The following is a 20,391-nucleotide window of genomic DNA, read 5'->3' on the forward strand; positions in this document are numbered from 1 at the left end:
GTGACCAAGGAGAAGGGATATGCTCTGTGTGACTTATGCCCCGGTTATACCTCAGTGATAGGTCGATGACCCCTTGGTAGATCACGTGGTGGCTAGTCAGGTCTAGTTAAGGTGGGTAATGACTTTGTTGTGATCTGCACCGACACTAAGGTGATCGAGTTGCGGTACCCCCACTTGTGGGTAAAGTTGCACACCTCTGCAGAGTTAAAATCTATTCGAATAGTCGTGCCCACGGTACTGGGCGAGTTACGGTGTGGTCACGCAACTAGTGTTTTTTTTAGAATGGATGGGTTGGCGTGAGTTGTTTTGGAAAAGTGTCCGGCAGTTGTGCCGTGTGATACGGCGGATGAGGAGTCCGGTAGCAGTTCAAAACTTGGATCCTGTGTGGATCAACACTACATGTTACTCGGTGCAAGAAAAACTTGCTTTGAAAATGTTTTCTTTCAAATGAACCCCTGCATAAAATATTGCTTTCCGCAAATTAAACCCTAGCATTATCCTTGATTTACCCTATGCATGATATTCTGTTTATACCCCCTCCGTGGGTGTGGTTGGACTTGCTGAGTATGTTTGTACTCACCCCATTCTTAATTTTTACAGAGGAGGATCCAGATTTTGTTCCCGAGGACGTCGAGTAGGGGTTACGTTCTGCACCCAACTTTGCCTGTGGTTAGGGTCACCCGCAGGAAGTTCCGCGTGGCACAAGACTCTGATGACCCGCTCTTCGTAGTTAATGTCGTTGTGTGGGTGTTGGTTGTTATCCTCGCGATAGTGGCGCTTCACGGCCCATTACCGCGTAGAGTTGTACGGTGATGTACCATCTGATGTAATAAATGTGTCATCAGCCTCATGGGACTGATGTTTGTATCACATTTAAGTCTTCTCTTATGAGGGGGCGCTTCATCCGATTTGGCCCTCCATCCGCCTTCCTCGTCCACAAACCGATAAGAACCGAAGCGCCACACAAGAACACGAAGAGACGCCACCAACAGCTCTGCCATAGAGGCGAACTCCAAAGACGAGATCCCTTCGCAAGGGAGCGAAAGAATCCGACCCAATCTCACACAAGACATCGAGCAAAAGGTCTCGCCGGACATCTTGTGGAGAAACAAAATCCACCTCGTCGATGCGCCGACGCCGGACATCAGCAAGAGGAACAGAAGCCGCAGCGGACCAATGAGCATCGCCTCCATCCGAAAACGAACAGAAACGCTGGCTTGACCCTGCCGGCAAACCCTAGCTCTGCCGCCCGACGGCGGCGAGCAGTATCTAGGCCTAGATATATATGTATCTAACCTATCTATGGCCGCGCGGAGGTTCCATGGTCCATCACCCTCGCTGATGGCCGGCTGGCCGTCGACGAGGAAGAGGACCGGCGAAAACCCCGCCGGCAGCGGCAACGGCGTCCTCCTCGGAGTCGCCCTCTTATCGCCTCAGAACGCTGTAGCAAGAGGATAAGGACGAGTCGACGGGCCCGAGGCGATCTTTTACAGACCACTTGACCAACTGTGCACTACTAAACTGTGAGTTGCTAATAGGTGTGGCACAAGAAAGTTTTTTTTTGTTGAGAAATTAAATCTGGCACAAGAAAGTTGAGACTAAAATGCAACTGAGTTGGATCGAGCGGATGCAGAAATTCTATCCAACTAGAGTCCTATCTTAGTAGCACGCCTACGCCGGCCGGACAAGATCGACTTGAGTTTCTCCATCCCCCTACGGTCTGGTCTGGATTGACCAGCAGCAAGGCGGGGCGGTGCCGATAGGTGTCTAGATTTTCCAGAAATAAATGGTTTCGTCACGGTGACACCGACAGCTTTGTACCATTCTCCTAACCGATTCAACGTAGCAGCATCAGCTGCTTCCGTCACGGATGTACAGTTAGCACGTGCGTGTCGGGTCCCATCTCACACCACGTCCACGGTCCACGCGTTCGCAGGAAAAAGCCGGCCGGGAGCGAATTGAAGAAATCTTTTGTGATCGAACCGTACAGGCGTGACCGTCGTTGTTGGTCCCTGATCAAGAACGGATTTTGATTCCAGGCAGACGGAACCAAGCCCGGACAGGCAGAACAGAACATCGACGCAAACCTCGTTCAACGCCGACGGCTTGAGTTTGAGGTAGGTGCGGCCATGGCAGTATGGCACTGTGTCTGGTCCAGTCAATTTCAAAATAGTTAATCGACCGTTTTAGAGTTAATTCAGGACAAATAGTCGCTGATCTGAACCTCTGATGACGATGGCCGTCACCGGCTTTCGTCGGTGGCGGAGCTCAGGAAAGGCGACGAGGACTTGGTGGCCTCCCTGTCCCTGCCCCCGGAGGTCGACGACGACTGCCCCCTAGACGAGTTCATCTGCCACTCGATGACGTAGCTGGGCTTCGTGATCGCCTCGGCCACCTCGACGTCCCCGGCGAGCATCGACGCCACCCTCGACATGGCCGGCCGCTGCCGGGGTGAGCTCTGGATGCACAGGAGGGCAACGCGGATGGCACGGAGCACCTCGTCGCTGCTGAATTCCGTGAGCCTGGGATCCGCAGCGTCGAGGGGATGGTCTTCCTCATAAAGCTGCCAGACCTGATAAGATGAGCGGACCATAATTGAGCACACTATTTTCCAGTTAATTTTACAAATTAAAGTTTACAACTATTTAGTAGGAGCACACAACTAAATCAACTGCCTGCAACTTTATATTTTAAATCCAAACCATAAAGTTGGTGTAGGTTTCCCCAATAACACAGAAGAAAGAGTGCATGTCCTATGTATAGGTCTAAATCTCATAGTAAGCTTACCCATTCTAAAAGATAGGCCGTGTCTTCATCAAGCCTGTCGTCATAGTTTGGCCTTCCGGTTATAATCTCCAACATGACCACACCAAAAGCAAAAACATCAACTTTCTCTGTCATATGACCTCTCATGGCATACTCAGGTGCCAGATACCCACTTCACGAAGAGATAGAGAAAAAAAAGGCTGTCATTACCTCACAAATTGATAGAACTAATTATGAGAAAAAAGGGTGGGGTGCGTGCTTACAATGTACCAGCAACTTTTGTGCTGACATGTGTTTTCTTGTCATCACAAAGTTTGGCGAGCCCGAAATCTGAGATCTTTGGGTTGAGCTTGGCATCAAGTAGGACATTGCTAGCCTTTATGTCCCTGTGCACAACTCGGACGCTAGACTCCTCATGGAGATAAGCCAGGCCTCTTGCAATACCCAAGCATATTTCGTACCGTGTTGGCCAATCTAGGTTCAATCCTCGACTTCCTGCGGCCAACGAAGTTTAGTTTAAGCTATCGCATTTATTTATATATATAACAATCATGGACTATAGCCATAGCCTCAGCATTAGATTGAATGAAAGTGCATCATCCATACCGAACAATGCTTTATCAAGGCTTCCATTCTCCAGGCACTCATAAACCAGCAGTGGTTTGTCACCCTCAAGGCAACAACCATACAACTTCACGAGATTACGGTGTTGCACTTGGGAAATGGTTTCTATTTCGGCTATGAATTGCTTCTTCCCTTGGCGAGATGTTTCAGATAGCTGCTTCACTGCCACCACGCTGCCATTAGTTAGTTTACCCTGCCAGAAGGTGACATTTGTTTAAGAAAGCGAGTTTTAGGCACCAGATTACCAAATACTTCATGTAATGGAGATAATGGAGTAGACTGCCGCTCTTTTTTTTTTTGACCAAGTGCAGAAACTAGAAAAAATAAAAGTGAGAAAAATAGAGAATGCCCCTGATCGATTTGTATGTGTTGATACTAGTAACATAATTGGAGAAGTAAGTTCAACAAAAGAAAAAGCAATTTGTACTACCCAGAGGAGAGCTGAACTACAGTAATGTCTAGCCAATTTTGCACAATGAAACCAATTCGTTGTCCACTATTTATCTACTGTGTAAAAAAATTCTCGTAGGAAATTCAAATCCATGTGCACTGTAGATGACTAACCTTATAAACTGACCCATATCCTCCTTCACCAAGAAGGTTACTGGAACTAAAATTGTCAGTAGCGCTCCTTAGTTCACCATAACTGTAACTGAATATATTAGGTTTTCCAACAATACTGTAGAGCTCTGCAAACACCACATAAGTTTGTGAGCACAACCTTTTGGCCGGTTTAAGAAATACGTCAGCCTAGTGTATCATCTTATACCTTGCTGCTCCGATGTTACTTCTCTCCTTTTGTACCTGCACACATAGAGTCCAGCAAGTACAGCTAGTCCGAAAACTACTGCACCAACCACGGCTCCAACAATTACACCAGTTTTAATACTCCTCTCCTGTGTGGCTGCACGGAGAAAAAATTTCAATAATTTCTATTAGTTTAAAAGTACAACATTGACTACAATAATCTAGTATGCGTATGCACCACTAGGCGTAATCTTTAGTAGTTCTCGTAGTGGAAACTTTGATTTTATAGTTGAGGAGAATACTTAGAGTTGCACTCAAAGCTGAGATTGCAGGCCCATAGTGGCCTTGACTTGGTATGCAGCATGTTCCCTTGCCAGCCCAGAAGAGATGAACCTCGAGGAAGTTTCTAGTGACTGGAACGATATACTGCTTCTTGACAACAGTGTAAGATTTCCTGCCTGCTTCCTTCCTTATGTCGAAATCCCGCTCCTTAAGCTCACCCTGCACCAAAAATAAGAAAAATGATCATGGCCAGCTCATAGGATAAAAACCAAGGTTGAGCATGACTGGAGCCTACCTGGACATAGATATCAAAAACCCTCCTACCTAAACTCGTCCAAGTCTTTGAGTCTTCGAAGGCAAACTCTGCAAATTGAAGTGTGACTGCATAGTTTCCATTCTCAAGTCCGATACCATAGTACCTCAAAGAAGATGGCGACATCCTTGCTGTCTGAAACAGTTCTGAATCTGAAGTACTCTGAAACTTGCGTGAGCTATGGATTATGTAGCTACTATTTAATGCATCCATGAACTTCCCGACATTGCTAACACCCCATGTTCGGGCTCCTGTAACATAATATGACGCAGGTCCAATGTTGGCAGCATCAGGCTGATACATGGAATTATCTGAACCAGATATAGATCTATCGCTCCCACAGTCCACAGCAAAGGAGGTAGCTGCAAGAAAGTTAAGTTATTTAATACTGGTGTTAATTTAGTAAATCTTCCTAGTGTTTCTAAAGTAAAGGCATGTTTGAAATTGCAAATTTGGAAACTCACAAAGTGGAGGGCCAAGAAAACAGGATGTATTTCGCTGAAGGCACTCCAGCCCCACAGGTAAGACACTGCAAACGCAAAGCAATGAAATTTTGAATCCAAAATATCAGTTCAGAGAAGGTAATAATTGTATTTGATGACCTCAGGAGCTATTGGAATATGAACTGACCTGTTACTGCTGTTATTGATCACGAAATTGTTTGCCACCAGATCCCTACGTAGAATGAAGCATTGAGAAAAAATGAGAATGCACCGTTCTGGAGCTGTTAGGACAAAATACTGATTCAAATACTCCTGCTTTGTAAGATATATTTCTGATTCACAGGTGGTTGTGGCGTAGAAATACCATGGCATTTTTTTTAAAAAAAGGTAGGTGCACCAAAAGTAGCTTTTCAGTTGTATCATATTTTTAAAGAAAAAAAATGCTAGTTCAACGATCCAGGCTGTGGATTATCCTTAAAAATGCTACAAAACTCAACACTTACAATTGCATATTCTGACTAGCCCAAGAAGGAAAGCTTCCTGAGAGCTGGTTGTAAGAAAAGTCTCTACAGAAAGAAAAAGACACAACGTTATAGATAAATGTCATCCTATTTTTATTTCGCAAATGAAATTGAACCACAGTTGTCATACAAGTATTTGAGATTAGGTCCTTTGGAGCTTGGAAGGCTTCCTGAAAGGCTATTATTCCCCAGAAATCTGATTGGAACAATTTTTTTAGCATTAGCAAGATAAATAATGAATGCCTCTAGTTCTATAAAGAAAACAATACATAATGTCTCCAGATCCTATAAAAAATGCATTCAAAGGCAAGAAAATTGTACAAGAAGTTGAGCGAATTGAGATTCAGTAGGGCTTGTGGCACTTGGCCTGTGATATTGTTAAAACTCAAATCCCTGCAACAGTGAAAAGTAGAACAAGAGGGAAAACGAGTCATCAAATAATGTATAATGCATAACATCTCATTAAAGCACATCAAATGCTCTTGGCTGGAGTTTAGGAAGAAACAAAATGCCTTACAGTAAATTTAGTCTTGCAAATCGTGAAAAGTTTACTGATGCCAGACTATCAGATACCCTGCAATTCCTCAAAATTCTGAAATGAAAGAAGGCATGAGTTTTAGGATTTAAATTTTTTGTCACACTATATTAACATTAATATGTAGTTAGCGTCATTAAGTGAACGGCAAGTTTTGCATACAGGGTGTTCAAAGATGTCATGTTACTAATGAAAGCCAGTGAAGAGCTCCCACTTAGTATATCACCTATTCGTCTGCATCACAAAAATTGATAATTGATCCTTCCTTTCTGTAACATTAATATATTTAAAAATGAAAGTTAGCTAGTATAGCCATCGATCAGTATTCACTTACATCTCTGTCAGGTTGACAAGATTAGAAAGAGTGGTTGGAAGTGGACCTTGAAACGAGTTGCCTTGAAATCTCCTGCAATTTCAATTGCTGTTACTACTAGTAGTAAATAAAGGATGAAGAGACTGTAGATACAAGATACCTTCTTTTGGGATAAACCACATTAAATATATGCAGCTTAAACATTATGCTTTGTTTTCTAAATGAAAGATAAATGTACTAGTAAAAGCCTGTTATTTTTTTACACTAATAGCTATCCAGAAGTAGCATATTTACTAAAATGATAAAACCACCTCACATCATATCTTAAATAAATTACTTTAAGTGGACGTAAATTGGAATTTAGCAGAGTGAAAACAATGCACACTTTATACCATCTCTCTCATAGACCACAACAAACCAAGAGGATTCAAAATGAATTTCGTACACCAGCACAAACTAAAATTTTGCGAAAAGTAAAGCTTGACTTGTTGAGAATTATGGCAAACTGTATGTGATGTTTTTATAAATATCAACACAATATGAGAACTATAAGTTGTAACAACATGTCCAAGTTGTGTTTATTATTTTCAGTTAGGGAATATTTACAAATGATAAATATTAATAAAAAAAGACTTACAAATCTTGCAAATTACTCCACCTCCCAATGTAATCTGGTAGTCGTCCAGTAAATTCATTATCTGATGCCACCCTGAACATACAGAGGAATAATAGATAAGATTGAGTGGCATATAGCATATCTTTGACAGAATGTCTTATTTGTCGGCATACAATCGCTTCATGCTTGTAAGCTTAGAAAATGATGATGGTATAGGACCACTTAAGCCAGCACTATCAATATACCTGCAGTTAAGAGATAAAAAAATAAGTGCACACATTAAACACAGAGTATAATCGTCCAAGATAAAAAAGGGAAAAGGTGCGGACTACAAGGTGCACAAAATTAGTCAAAATACGCACAGTTCCTCAAGTTTAACCAGGTTCCCCAATTCAGAAGGAAGGGAGCCATTTAAGTTGTTCGTGCCTAAACACCTGAAACCCAACAACAACAACAAAAATGTTAGTAGTAGACAAAATTCGCGACTGGAATTTCCTTATTCAGGAAGCATGAATATTAGCAGAACAGCTGCTTTTCCTAACAGAAGTTAAATGAAAAGGAATGAAGATATATTTTCCCTCCAGTAGTACTATATATAAACTTGAGATCACTTGAATAAATTCAGTTACATGTACAAAATTCAAATTGAATTTATAAATTTTGTAGTTTGAAATCTAGTAGAGATTTCTAATAAAAATAATGAAATGGGTCATGACACTGTGAAATCATTTCTTACAGGGTCATGAGATTCACAAGGTTCCCAAGCTCCTTCGGAACAGGTCCCGATAATGCATTGCCACAAAGATTCCTTGTACGTTCAAGGGAAAGTGTTTAGGTTCTATGTTACTACCCAAAACACACAGGAGTAATGTTAGGTTCTAAATCTCACAGGTACTGCAACTTGGTCAATTCCCCAAGGAACGATGGTATAGGCCCTGTTAAGTAATTTTGTTGCAAATTCCTGAAACAACATCAGATCAGATCAGATGCCAACGAAAATATATAGATTGGCTCAGCAGATGTTAGTGGGAACAAAACTGAACTTGCTTACAACGATGGATCATTAGCAGCTTAAGACCATTAATAAAAGATAGGATACCCTGCGAACTTGTTAATGGCAAACAGGCAAAGGTCTTGCCTCTTGCGGCAGAATACAGTGGGAAATGACAAACCTCCCCCAGTTATTTCCAACTAAACAATCTTATTCTACACTTGAGATACAGTGCTTTTGCTCAGACCAATTCGGCAAGAAAGTTGAGGGTTCATACAAATTAGTCAATCGCGTCAGGTTCCTCAGTGCTTCTGGTATAGGACCGGTTACATTCAAGTCGAACATTTTCCTGCAGCAACAAGAGTGAAGCACCCATCAGCACTGTCCGTCAGACAAACAGCACCATGTCATGGTCATGGAGCACCGTCGAATCCACCAACAAGATTTGCAGTGACGAGGTCGAACTTACAGCTGGACGATGTGGCAGACGGTGTTGTCGTGGTCGGAGCAGTCGCACCTGATGCCCGGGTTCACGTCCTGGTAAATGTCGATGTTGGTGCCGTTCGTGGCCGCGCCGACGCACGGGTCGCCGCTGAACCATGCCGGCCACAGTTTCAGCCCGAGTTTGTCAAACACCGCGTTCAGCGCCTTCACTGCAAACCACACCACACACCGAGAAAATGGCATGAACACGGGATCATCACATTACAATCGAATGCTCAAGAACGCAAAAAAGTCGAAAGAAAAAGGATGAAAGGTGCCCTGCCCTGCTGAGGGCAATCCTACTCTCACTTTGCTTTTGGCCCTTTTTCATTGCAGCAACGAGTAGGAAATCAAATGGGGTTACCTTCGACTGGATCTGTGCTTCTGGTTGGTGCTTGCTGGGCCCCGGCCAACGCGACTAGAAGAAACAGCGGGATGGAGAACACAAGGCCATGGACGCCAGAGTTCCATTTTGAGGTCATCTCCCTCTGCCTGCTCTCACTTTGCTCGGCCGTCGCCCTTCTGAGGAAGCATCCGCTGTAACCTTGCAAGAATCCGCTCCTAATCGTATGGTCCAAACTCACCTAAACTCTTGTCTGACAGGCTTCAGTTGTAGCCCCCTCTCTCACCACGGTGGCTGTCAGAGTATCCGGCTCCAGCCCCCCAGACAGGAATAACAAAATCCTCGACTTTCCAGCAAAGCACGCGGCGTGGACTTCTTCCAACTTCCAAGTCGGCGTTTGCCAATTCTACAAATCTTATGCACATCCATGTAGCCAACCATCATTTGATTATGCATACAACGCACACCGAGGTCCGATTGAAAAATTCCCCCCGGACAGAAGAATCAAACCGAGATAGATACAAGAAGAAGGTGCACAAACTGAGGATCCCAAGACCCTTGGTAACGTGCAATTTACAAGAACTTAAACAAAACCCTCCGATCCACTTGACGGAAGGTGCTCTGAACCTGACGATCATCACCGTCCTAGCTTCCTTCGCATTGGTGGCAGAGCTCAGGAACAGCCCGGTGGCATTGCTGCTCATGAAGAAGCTGCTGGTGCGTTGACTCCCTTGATCTCTGCTTACAGAAGACGTAGCTGCGCGGCTTGTCCACGCCCAAACTCCACGCCAGCATCGACACAGCCTGCGCAAATAAGGTCAGCTGTTTTCGCCAAGGACAAGGACACATACATCTTCCGTTAGTCACTTCGAAGTTTGCAATTTTCACCTTGCCTGAACAGCTCCCTCACACACGCATATTCAGCCCAGTTTACACCACAAAGCTGACACACACACAAAATGTAGTAATAATTTTGCTAACATGATTTAGATCTTGCAAATGATATACACACATCCAAATAGACCAAGCCCACCAGCATCATCATTTGATCATGGATACAAAATCAAACTGCACACGTTGAAATAAACCAAAACTTTACTCGGAAAAGAAAAAGATCCAAGCCGAAGCAACAGTCGAACACAGCACATGATCTAACACAATATATGTGCAAAAGTGAATATCCTGAGAGCGTTTGTGACGTATAATCACCGGCCTTCTTCGATGACGGAGCTCATGAAAGGCGACGAGGTGTGCGACGAGGCTGCCCTTGGGGCCAAGCTCGACTGCCCGCTGACGTTGCTGCTCATGAAGCTGCTGGTGTTGCCGCCCTTGATTTGCCACTCGGTGATGTAGCTCGGCTTGTTCACAACCTCGCCCACCTCCACGTCTCCGGCCAGCATCGACACGGCCCTGGACATGGACGGCCTCTGGTGGGGCGACCCCTGGGTGCAGAGGAGGGCCACGTGGATGGCACGGAGCACCTCATTGCTGTTGAAATCGGCAAGCTTGGGGTCTACCATGTCCAGAGGGTGGTTTTCTTCATACAGTTGCCAAACCTGAAAGCACAGAAGATTAGCTAGAAATGCTAAGGGTGCCAAGCAGGAGTGACATGTGTTTAGTGATGTTTCCTTTAATAATTCACATCGATATTTTGTTGGCTGTGTTAGCCAAAACAGAAAAAGGAAGAAAGTGCAATCAAACTCTTGTACAGAAATAAGATCCCAAATCATGCTACCATGGTAAAATTTGGCACCCTTCGTTCAAGAACCATAAACCTAAGCATACTACAATTAGCATTTTATTTACAGTTTAGCAAAAAAAATCATACAAAACTATGTGACAAAACAGAGACTTTTATGAAGGCACGAGAGCTCGTTCATAGAATAAATTTTACTAAAGATCATACCAACAGTACAGAAACCAGACTGCAACACTATGTCACTATCCGGCCTAAAATCTAGAGTTGAGACTGAACTTACCCATTCTAAAATATAAATCTTATCTTCTTCAAGCGTATTGTCGAAGTTTGGCCTTCCAGCTAAAGTCTCCAATACAACTACGCCAAATGCAAACACATCGACTTTCTCGGTCATATGACCTCTCATGGCATACTCAGGTGCGAGATATCCACTTCACAGAAGCATAAAGAAATTGCCATTAGCTCACATGTGTAAATAATCTGTAGGTGTAAGAGGGCAAGATGGAAATGTTCTTACAATGTACCAGCAACTTTTGTGCTAACATGTGTCTTCTTATCATCATAAAGTTTGGCGAGCCCGAAATCCGAGATTTTAGGGTTGAGATTTGCGTCAAGTAAGACATTGCTAGCCTTTATGTCCCTATGCACAACACGGATGCTAGACTCCTCATGGAGATAAGCCAGACCTCTTGCAATGCCTAGGCATATCTCAAAGCGTGTTGACCAGTCTAGGTTCAGTCTCCCACTTCCTGCAAATAAATGTATAAGTTTTAATGTAACAAATGTGAACTCCTAGAGAGACTGTTGCATTAAATTGAAATGAACTTGTACCAAATAATGCTTTATCAAGGCTTCCATTCTCCAGGTACTCATAGACCAACAGTGGTTTATTGCCCTCAAGGCAGCAACCATACAACTTCACGAGATTACGGTGTTGCACTCGAGAAATAGTTTCTATTTCTGCTGCAAATTGCGTTTTCCCCTGATGAGAGGTTTCAGATAACTGTTTTACAGCCACCACCCTTCCATCGGTTAATTTACCCTGCAAGATGGTGCCATTTTCATGTTTCAGGCATCACATAGCCAAACATACTGTAATGGGAAAAAAGTGGACTCCCTGCTCTTATTTTACTATTCATGTGCAGAGACTATTAATGCAATTATAAACAATAGAAAAACTATTGTGCATACTGCGAAAAACAAGTCAAGCAAAGGACTATACATCACCAAAAATATAGAGATGACCTCAAACCAAAAAAACTAAACAGTTTTCCCAAAACCAAAAATAATATGCACCAAAGGGCATATCCTATTGCTGTGCGCAAAATAGAAATAAAATGAACTATTTTCAGAGGTAAAATTTCAGCAAATGTACATCTATATATACTACAGATGAACTAACCTTGTAAACTGACCCATATCCTCCTTCGCCGAGAAGGTTACTTGAACTGAAATTTTCAGTAGCGCTCCTTAGCTCACTGTAACTGAATACGTTAGGTCTGCCGACAATACTGTACAGCTCTACAAACATCAGAAAAAATGAGTTTATAAACACAACCTCTTAGCTAGATTAAGAATGTATTGTGATTTGGAACCATGGCATATCATTTACCTTGTTGCTCCAATGATAATTTTCTCTGTTTCTGTCTCCACATACAGAGTCCAGCAAGTGCTACTAGTCCTAAAACTGCTGCTCCGACCACGACTCCAACAATTACACCTGTTTTACTACTACTCTTCTTTTGTGCAGCATTACGCACCGTAGGGGTGAAATCTATCAGAAAGTTCATTTGTTAGAAATAATGTGATCTTACAGAACAATCAGTATACGTGTTTGACTTGGATTCTATGTTAGGTGTTTCTGAATTTTCACTCCAATTAATTTCAAAGTGCACATGAGAACATTCAGCATTAATAATGGATATGTAGAATTAGTGTATGCCTATGTGTTGGTTCCATCATCAGCAATTCTCATGTATAAACTGTACAAGGAAATTATCTGGGCAATATTAAGACAGATTTGTAGCTAAAGGGAGTACTTGGAGTTGCACTCAAAGCTGAGATTGTAGGCCCGTAGTAGCCTTGACTAGGGATGCAACAAGTGCCCTTGCCAGCCCAGAAGAGATGAATCTCAAGGAAGTTTCTAGTGACAGGAACTATATACTGCTTCTTGACAGCAGTGTAAGATTTCCCGCCTGCTTCCTTCCTTATGTCAAAGTTCTGCTCCTTGCGCTCACCCTGCACCAAAAGCAAGAAAAACAATAAAAATAATCTCGATCGGCTCATAAGCTGAAAACTAAAGTGTAGGTTATCAGCATGACTGGAACAGTGGAACCTACCTGGACATATATATCAAAAACCCTTTTACCTAAACTCTTCCAAGTCTGCATGTCTTCGAAGTCAAACTCTGCAAATTGAAGTGTGACTGTATAGTTTCCATTGTCAAGTCCTATGCCATAGTATCTTAATGATGATGGTGACATCCTTGCTGTCTGGAACAATTCTGAATCTAGAGTATTCTGAAACTGGCGTGAGCTGTAGATTATGTAACTTCCATTTTGTGAATCCATGAACCTGCCGACATTGCTAACACCCCATGTTGGTGCTTCTGTAACATAATAGGAAGCAGGTCCTAGATTGGCATTGTCAGGCTGATATATGGAATTATCTGAGCCAGATATAGATCTACGGCTCCCACAGTCCACAGCAAAGGAGGAAGCTGCAAGCATGCTAAATTATTTAATAGTGATGTTAATTTAGCGCATCCTTAAAAGTGCAAAGGTGGAAGCTCACATTGTGGAGAGCCAAGAAAGCAGGGTGTGTCACGCTGAAGGCACTCCAGACCCGAAGGTAAGACACTGAAGATGTCAAACATTGTCAATTTGAATTTTGAGTTGAGACCTGAGATAACTTAATAATTTTGCTTGAAGACTTCAATGACGTCTTTGAATACAAACTGACCTGTTATTGTTGTTGTTGATCACGAAATTGTTTGCCACCAAATTCCTACGTAGAATGAAACATGTGAAAAACGTTAGGAGGCACTATTGACAAGAATGTTGAGGATATTTCAATTCTAGCATAAATCAAGAGAAACGAAAGCAGGGACAAAGAACTGGTCGAGTTTTTTAAGCTAAGCAGTAAGGTAAAGTACATCTCGTTAATCAAAGACTCTGAATTTTAGGTGACTTAGAAATGCAAAAAAATTAAAAAGACATACAATCTAGGTACAGCAAAAACACCTTTTTCAATGAGGCAGGAATTCACTAAAATGCTAGTTTAATACATGTGTATGCTATTGGATTATCCTTCAACAAAATAGTAATTGTTCTGAATTTCTGGTCAGTTAATCAAACTTGCAAAACTCAGCACTTACATTTGCGAAGTCTGACTAGCCCAAGAGGGAAAGTTTCCTGAGAGCTGGTTGTAGGAAAAGTCTCTACACAAAAGAATATTTGTCAATGTTATAGATAAACGCCTTCCTGGTTTTATTTCACAATTGGAATTGGACAAACGTACAAGTTTTTAAGTGAAGATCCTATAGAGCTTGGAAGGCTTCCTGAAAGACTATTATTCCCGAGAAATCTGGTCAGACCAATTTGTGCATTAGCAAGACTGATAATGAATGTCATCAGAACCTAGAAATAAAGTACCAGAAGGCAAGACAAACCATACAAGAAGCTGAGTGAATTCAGATTCAGCAGAGATTGTGGTACTTGGCCGGTGATATTGTTAAAACTCAAATCCCTGTAACAGTAGAACAAATGAGACTAGGAGAGAAAGGCGAAATAAAAAATGCATGATCCATAACAGTTCATTAAAGCATATAGCCAAACATGCAATTGACTGGAGTTCAGGGAGAAACAAAATGTCTTACAGTAAGTTTAATTTTGCAAACTGTGAAAAGTTTACTGATGCCAGGCTGTCAGATATCCTGCAGTTCCTCAAAACTCTGCAATGAAACATGTCAAGTGATTTAGGATTTAACAACTGGTTACACTACAGAAAATATTAAGGTGTAGTTTGAACCATCAAGTGAATGGCAAGTTATGCATACAAGGTATTCAAAGATGTCATGTTACTGATGAATGCCAGTGAAGAACTCCCATTTACTATGTCACCTATTCGTCTGCACCACAGAAATAGATAATTCATTCTTCCCATCAACAAACTTAAACTTTTAAGAACAACAGTGCCTGCCCTTGCCATAAGTAGTCACTTACAAGTTTGTCAGTTGTATGAGATTGGAAAGAGTGGTCGGAAGGGGACCTTGAAACGAATTGCCTTGAAAACGCCTACAGAATCGAAATTATTGTTACTATTTTTTTAAAGCATCATATATTTACAGATGTATTTACCTACTACTAACCTAACAAAGAAACAAGGAACATGGGACTTCTTTGGTAAAAAAAAAAGAGTAAATTTATATAGCTAAATGTATGACTCATTTGATAATGAAAAATATTAAAAAAGGTTCAAAATTACTAATACTAGTATCCAAAATGTAGCATCATATTATCATGAATAGTGAAACAAAAAAGATGCAATATTTACTAATACGACAGCTCACATCTGACCTGAATAAATTAGTTAAGAGGCCACTAAATGGAGATCAGTAGAGTAAAAGACACAGAAAATTTAATTTCCTATTTTTTCTTGAACATGCAGAACTGCATACCAGTGCATTAACCTGTCTACAACAACAACATAGCATTTTTTCCCAAGCAAGTTGGGGTAGGCTAGAGATGAAACCCGAAAGAAATAAGTTCAAGGTTCAGGCACCTTGATAGCTAGTCTCCAAGCACTCCTATCCAAAGCTATCTCTTTAGAGATATTCCAATCCTTAAGGTCTCTCTTAACCAACTCATCCCACGTCAGTTTAGGTCTACCTCTACCCCTCTTTACATTATCGACCCGCTCAAGAACCCCATTATGCACTGGCGCCTCAGGAGGCCTTCGTTGGACATGCCCAAACCATCTCAGCCGATGCTGGGTAAGTTTCTCCTCAATTGGTGCCACCCCGACCCTATCCCGAATAACTTCGTTCCGGACTCTATCCCTCCTTGTGTGCCCGCAAAACCACCGCAACATCCGCATCTCTGCTACACTCAGTTGCTAGACATGTCGCCTTTTTGTAGGCCAACATTCAGCACCGTATAACATCGCCGGACAAATTGCTGTCCTATAGAATTTGCCTTTTAGCTTTTGTGGCACCCTCTTGTCACAAAGGATGCCAGAAGCTTGCCGCCATTTCAACCAGCCAGCTGAAATTCTATGCCTAACATCTTCATCAATGTCGCCATCCTTTTGTAGCACCGATCCTAAATACCGAAAAGTATCCTTCTGGACCACCACTTGCCCATCTAGACTAACGTCTCCCCCCTCATGCCTAGTCGCGCTGAAATCGCACATCATGTACTCGGTCTTGGTCCTACTAAGTCTGAACTCTTTCGACTTTAACGTGCGTCTCCACAGCTCTAACTTCCTATTAACCCCTGCCCTACTCTCGTCAACTAGCAGCACATCATCAGCAAAGTGTATTAACCTGTCTAAAGTGTTGAAAAGTTATATCAGATTTTTGATCATCACATTTGCGCCCTTGAATATGCGGATACAACCAGACTATGCTAAAGCCATTAAGTCCTTAGCAACAGTGAGACACCATAGGTGCACTTCTTCCTAGCAACCTGTAATAGGCACTGGACTGAAAGACCTAGACACTAAACAGAATGAACTCATTTACATATGGCAATGAGCGAAGTAGGTATAAAAAGAATTTCCTACTTCTGTACAAACTTAAGTTCTGACAAAAATAAATCTTGATTTGTGAGAACTATAGCTTGTTGTACCTATACTCTTTGGGGCGAAAAAAAAAGACCAAACAATTATGAAAAATGTAAGAACATATGTTGCTATTTTTAGTTAGGAAATGATTGCAAATAATAAAGATTGATCATAAAAATCTTACAGTTCTGTTAAATTAGTCCAGCTCCCAATATAATCCGGTATTTGCCCCGTAAAATCATTATCTGATGCCCACCTAAACACAAGAAAAATAAAAAAAATTAGATTTGAGTTGCATGGAACAACTTCTTCAACATAACATCTTTTATAGGCATACAGTATTTTCATTCTTGTAAGCCTAGAAAATGATGACGGCAGTGGACCACTTAAGCCAGCACTATCAATATACCTGCAATTAATTAAGAGATACGAATATGAACGCACATAAGCATGGAGCCTGCTCATCCAAGAAAAAATGAAAAGAACATGTATGGAGAAGCTAAAATTATTCAAGACGCACAATTGCTCAAGTTTAGCCAGGTTCCCCAATTCTGAAGGAAGGGAGCCATTTAAGTAGTTCGACCCAAAGCCCCTGAAAAAACCATCAAGACAATCCAGGTTAGTCGCGAAAAAATGGTAACTGAAATCTCTATTCTTGGAAGCATGATTTCTAGCAAAGGATGCTAGACCAGCTGGTCGAAGCACTCTGGCGGCACACCACAGGTCTGGGGTTCGAACCCCGCGTGGGGCGAATTTCCGCCTGTGGGTAAAAAACCCCCCTTACTGGCGCAGCCAGGGTTCGGGGGGGTTTTTCGACCGGGAAGCCGGTTGCTTCCTCTTAATGAAAAACGGTTGGGGCCATCATACCCCACCCGGTCGAGTTTTTAGCTACCTCCAAACATAGGCTAATTAGTTCAAGGAATGAAGGTGCAAAACAAATATTTTTGAACTTTTTATGATTCGAAATTTAGAGGAGATTTCTAACGAAATAGGGTCATGACATTTAAAAATTATCTTCCTTACAGCGATACGAGATTTGTAAGGTTCCCAAGCTCCTTCGGAACAGATCCAGACAATGCATTGATGCCCAAACTCCTTGTATTTTCAAGAGATAAAGTTTAAGATTTGATGTTAAGCGAAGCATGTGAGATAACGTTTTAAGTTCTAAATCTCACTCACATGTACTGCATGGCAGTCAATTCCCCAAGGAATGATGGCAAAGGTCCTGTTAAGTAATTTTGTCTTAAATCCCTGAAACATCATCAGATCAGATTAGATCAGGTATCGGTGAAAGAAAGTAGGCTCATTAGGTATTATTCTTAGCATATTTGTATTTGGGCATAACATTGGACCAGTGTGAACTTAAGAATCATCTGAAGTCACTGCCAAAGGTCATAGCTTATGAGAAATAGTAACCACCACAACAGTTAATGGCAATGGCCAAATGGACTCTGTACTATTCTCTACGAGCAGTGAGAGAAATGTGATGGTAATATCAGATCTACAACGTGCAAACTGCAAACTCCATAAAGGTAAACAAGAAAATGGGAGGACAAATTTAAGCAATATGCACGGGGCAAATAACAGACTTCCCCAAGTAGCCACAAGTAAACAGTCTTAACCATAGGATGCTGAGATACAATGCGTGGCTCACAGAGCCGCAGACTATTTTGCGCAAGAAAGTTGAGAGTTCATACAGATTGGTCAAGCGCGTAAGGTTCCTCAGTTCGTCTGGTATCTGGCCAACTGCATTGAGTGCATATATTTTCCTGCAGCGGTAAAAGTAAAGCAATCATCATTCATGCCATCTCAATCAGCCATGATATCTGTTTGTCAGCTATAAACACAATTGGGCGCATGAAGCGCCGTCTAATATAATCCTTCAACAATTATTTTTGGCATTTTGCAACTACCAGAGCGAAGTAGCAGCGTAGCACAGCTATGTGCATTCACAGCATGCCACAGGCCCAGCACGAGCAACCAACCTCAAAGAGGGCATTTGATCGAATACTTGATGCGCGTCTGAAGAGAAGCACTTACAGCTTTGTGACGTGGCAGATGGTGTTGTTCTGGCCTGAGCACTCGCACTTGATGGCGGGGTTGAAGTTGGGGTTGTCGTCGATGACAGTGCCGTCCGTGGCGGCGCCGGTGCAGGGGTCGCCGCTGATGTTCCATGCCGACGACGCCGTCTGGCCGAGCTTGGCGAACACCGCGTTCACCGCCGCCGCTGCAAACCGAAAACGGGTTCACGTCCCAAACCAACCAACGTCAACAACGACTGCCGGCTCATCGACCGTCCGATGGCCCGGGGCCGTGCCGATCGGACGGCCAGGAATCAGGACCCACGGCTGACATCGCGGAGCCGAAGCCAAGTCTGGTGTCTGAATTTTTGTGGGCACGCAGAGGTCGGAAGTCAAAAGGCAAAATTTCGATATCGATAAGGGTGGCGCGGTTGACCTGCCAACCGAGACGTTTGGAAGGAGCTTGTCTCCTGGTAGTTGGAACAGAGGGGGCAGGTGATCGTCATCGTCTGTAGGGGCGGAGCTAGGATTTGATTATTGGAGGGGTTAAATAGTAATTGGGAGACCAACAGTCTTACCACAGACTACTGCTGAGATGAATTCCACCTTTGATAATGGTGCTACGGGAGCATTAGGGGCCAGGCCCTGCCCGCCCCCTTGTCTCCGCCCCTGATCGTCTGGAACCATGCAGGGCATGTTTGCAACTAGTCAAAAAAAGAAATGCAAAATGCTTTCTTGCACGGCAGTCGGCGGCAGAACATGGCAGCTAACTCGACAAGCCATGCAGAAAATTGAGATGCTTTTATGCAGAGCATGAGAAGGCAAAACAGATCAAGAACAGAGATGGATAGTGGCTCCTCATTCCGACCGCGAAAGGGTAGCCAACCTGTCGAAGAAATGAGCAGACGAAGGAGGCGACGGATGGATTAATCGAACAGCCCGATCACAAAGCCAGTTAATTCCATGCTGGCTTCAGAGATGAATCATGAAGTGACAGTTTTATCATTCCGACAGCATAGGCAGGCAACATGTCGAAGAGATGGGGAGAGCAAGAAGCAAAGGGACCGATGGATGGATTGATGCGAGCTGACGAGCTGATCTGAAACCCCTCGCTACTCTGAATTTCTGAAGAAAGAACCCGAGACGCTTACCTTCAACCGGATCGGTCCTTGTCGTTGCTTGCTGCGCCTGCGCAGATGCGGTTAGAAGCACCAGCACCAGCACCAGCAGCTCTGGGAGCGCGGAGCCATGGCGGCAAGAACAGCTCGACGCAGGCCTCATCTCCATCGCTCTCCCCGCGCCGAGGCTGGATTGGCTGCCCCTTCCGAGGCCGAGCGAGATATATGCTGACCTGATGGAGACTAGCTAGGATAGGGACGTGTCTCGGGGCCCCGCCGCCGCCGCGGCGGACACACACACACACTTGGTTGGTTGCATGGGTGTTGAAATTTTCTTGTACGAGGAAGTGGCGCCAGCCACTGCTCTGTCCAGGTACAGAGGATGACGCAACGCGCCAACAACTACCGGAGGCAGCGCCGAAGGCGATGACTGACCAGGCCGACACGAATTATCACTAGTCTGAATTATCAAAAAGAAAAAAAATAACATGTACTGCTGAAACAACTACTAGCAGTAGCTGAAACAAACATGCGTGTCTGAATTATCAAAAAGAAAAAAAAGCATAACTGTACGGCTGCGAACACGCAGCCACGCAGGTCGCAAGTAGAGTAGTCGAAAATACTTTGAGGCGTCCGGTACGAGGCACCGTATGTACGGACGGGTCCACGCGATTGGTGGAGACCTCGGACGCTGCCGCCACGGGGGGGGGGGGGGGGGGCACGATGTATACCTGCAGAAGAATTGTCCGCTGAAACTAGAAGGGCGGAAGAAGAATTTTTGTATGGATTTGT

General features: G+C 43.3%; 2 protein-coding genes across 4 annotated transcripts; both read right to left on the reverse strand.

The window, feature by feature from the left end:
- Positions 1-1,962: 1,962 nt before the first annotated feature.
- On the reverse strand, positions 1,963-9,792 carry LOC120683891 (probable LRR receptor-like serine/threonine-protein kinase At1g56140). 3 transcript variants are annotated; one of them, XM_039965988.1, is made up of 25 exons: positions 8,999-9,792; positions 8,621-8,804; positions 8,429-8,500; positions 8,050-8,121; positions 7,897-7,968; positions 7,523-7,594; positions 7,334-7,405; positions 7,182-7,253; positions 6,566-6,637; positions 6,394-6,465; positions 6,214-6,288; positions 6,018-6,089; positions 5,827-5,892; positions 5,679-5,741; positions 5,363-5,407; positions 5,197-5,261; positions 4,715-5,094; positions 4,440-4,638; positions 4,160-4,294; positions 3,955-4,079; positions 3,373-3,583; positions 3,030-3,261; positions 2,788-2,938; positions 2,225-2,572; positions 1,963-2,149 (listed from the first exon to the last, which is right to left on the reverse strand). In XM_039965988.1, exons 1-24 carry the CDS (start codon positions 9,114-9,116, stop codon positions 2,243-2,245), a joined length of 3,027 nt encoding a protein of 1,008 aa, XP_039821922.1. In that variant the 5' UTR covers positions 9,117-9,792; the 3' UTR covers positions 1,963-2,149; positions 2,225-2,242. The 3 variants fall into 3 exon arrangements, with proteins under 3 accessions (XP_039821922.1, XP_039821921.1, XP_039821923.1); XM_039965987.1 differs by having other exon boundaries at positions 2,072-2,572; XM_039965989.1 differs by lacking the exon at positions 8,999-9,792 and having other exon boundaries at positions 2,072-2,572; positions 8,212-8,500; positions 8,621-8,704.
- A 143-nt stretch (positions 9,793-9,935) lies between these two features.
- LOC120683890 (probable LRR receptor-like serine/threonine-protein kinase At1g56130) lies at positions 9,936-19,954 on the reverse strand. Its single transcript, XM_039965986.1, has 24 exons — positions 19,633-19,954; positions 18,501-18,687; positions 18,158-18,229; positions 17,640-17,711; positions 17,484-17,555; positions 16,981-17,052; positions 16,798-16,869; positions 16,645-16,716; positions 14,900-14,971; positions 14,734-14,805; positions 14,554-14,628; positions 14,352-14,423; positions 14,196-14,261; positions 14,053-14,115; positions 13,638-13,682; positions 13,470-13,534; positions 13,016-13,395; positions 12,716-12,914; positions 12,289-12,450; positions 12,079-12,197; positions 11,508-11,718; positions 11,194-11,425; positions 10,957-11,107; positions 9,936-10,533 (listed from the first exon to the last, which is right to left on the reverse strand). The coding sequence occupies exons 1-24, from the start codon at positions 19,766-19,768 to the stop codon at positions 10,183-10,185; spliced, it is 3,090 nt and encodes a 1,029-aa protein (XP_039821920.1). The 5' UTR covers positions 19,769-19,954; the 3' UTR covers positions 9,936-10,182.
- Between the last annotated feature and the right edge of the window lie 437 nt (positions 19,955-20,391).

Source organism: Panicum virgatum, chromosome 7N (genome assembly GCF_016808335.1).
Source record: "Panicum virgatum strain AP13 chromosome 7N, P.virgatum_v5, whole genome shotgun sequence".
NCBI classification, from domain to species: domain Eukaryota; kingdom Viridiplantae; phylum Streptophyta; class Magnoliopsida; order Poales; family Poaceae; genus Panicum; species Panicum virgatum.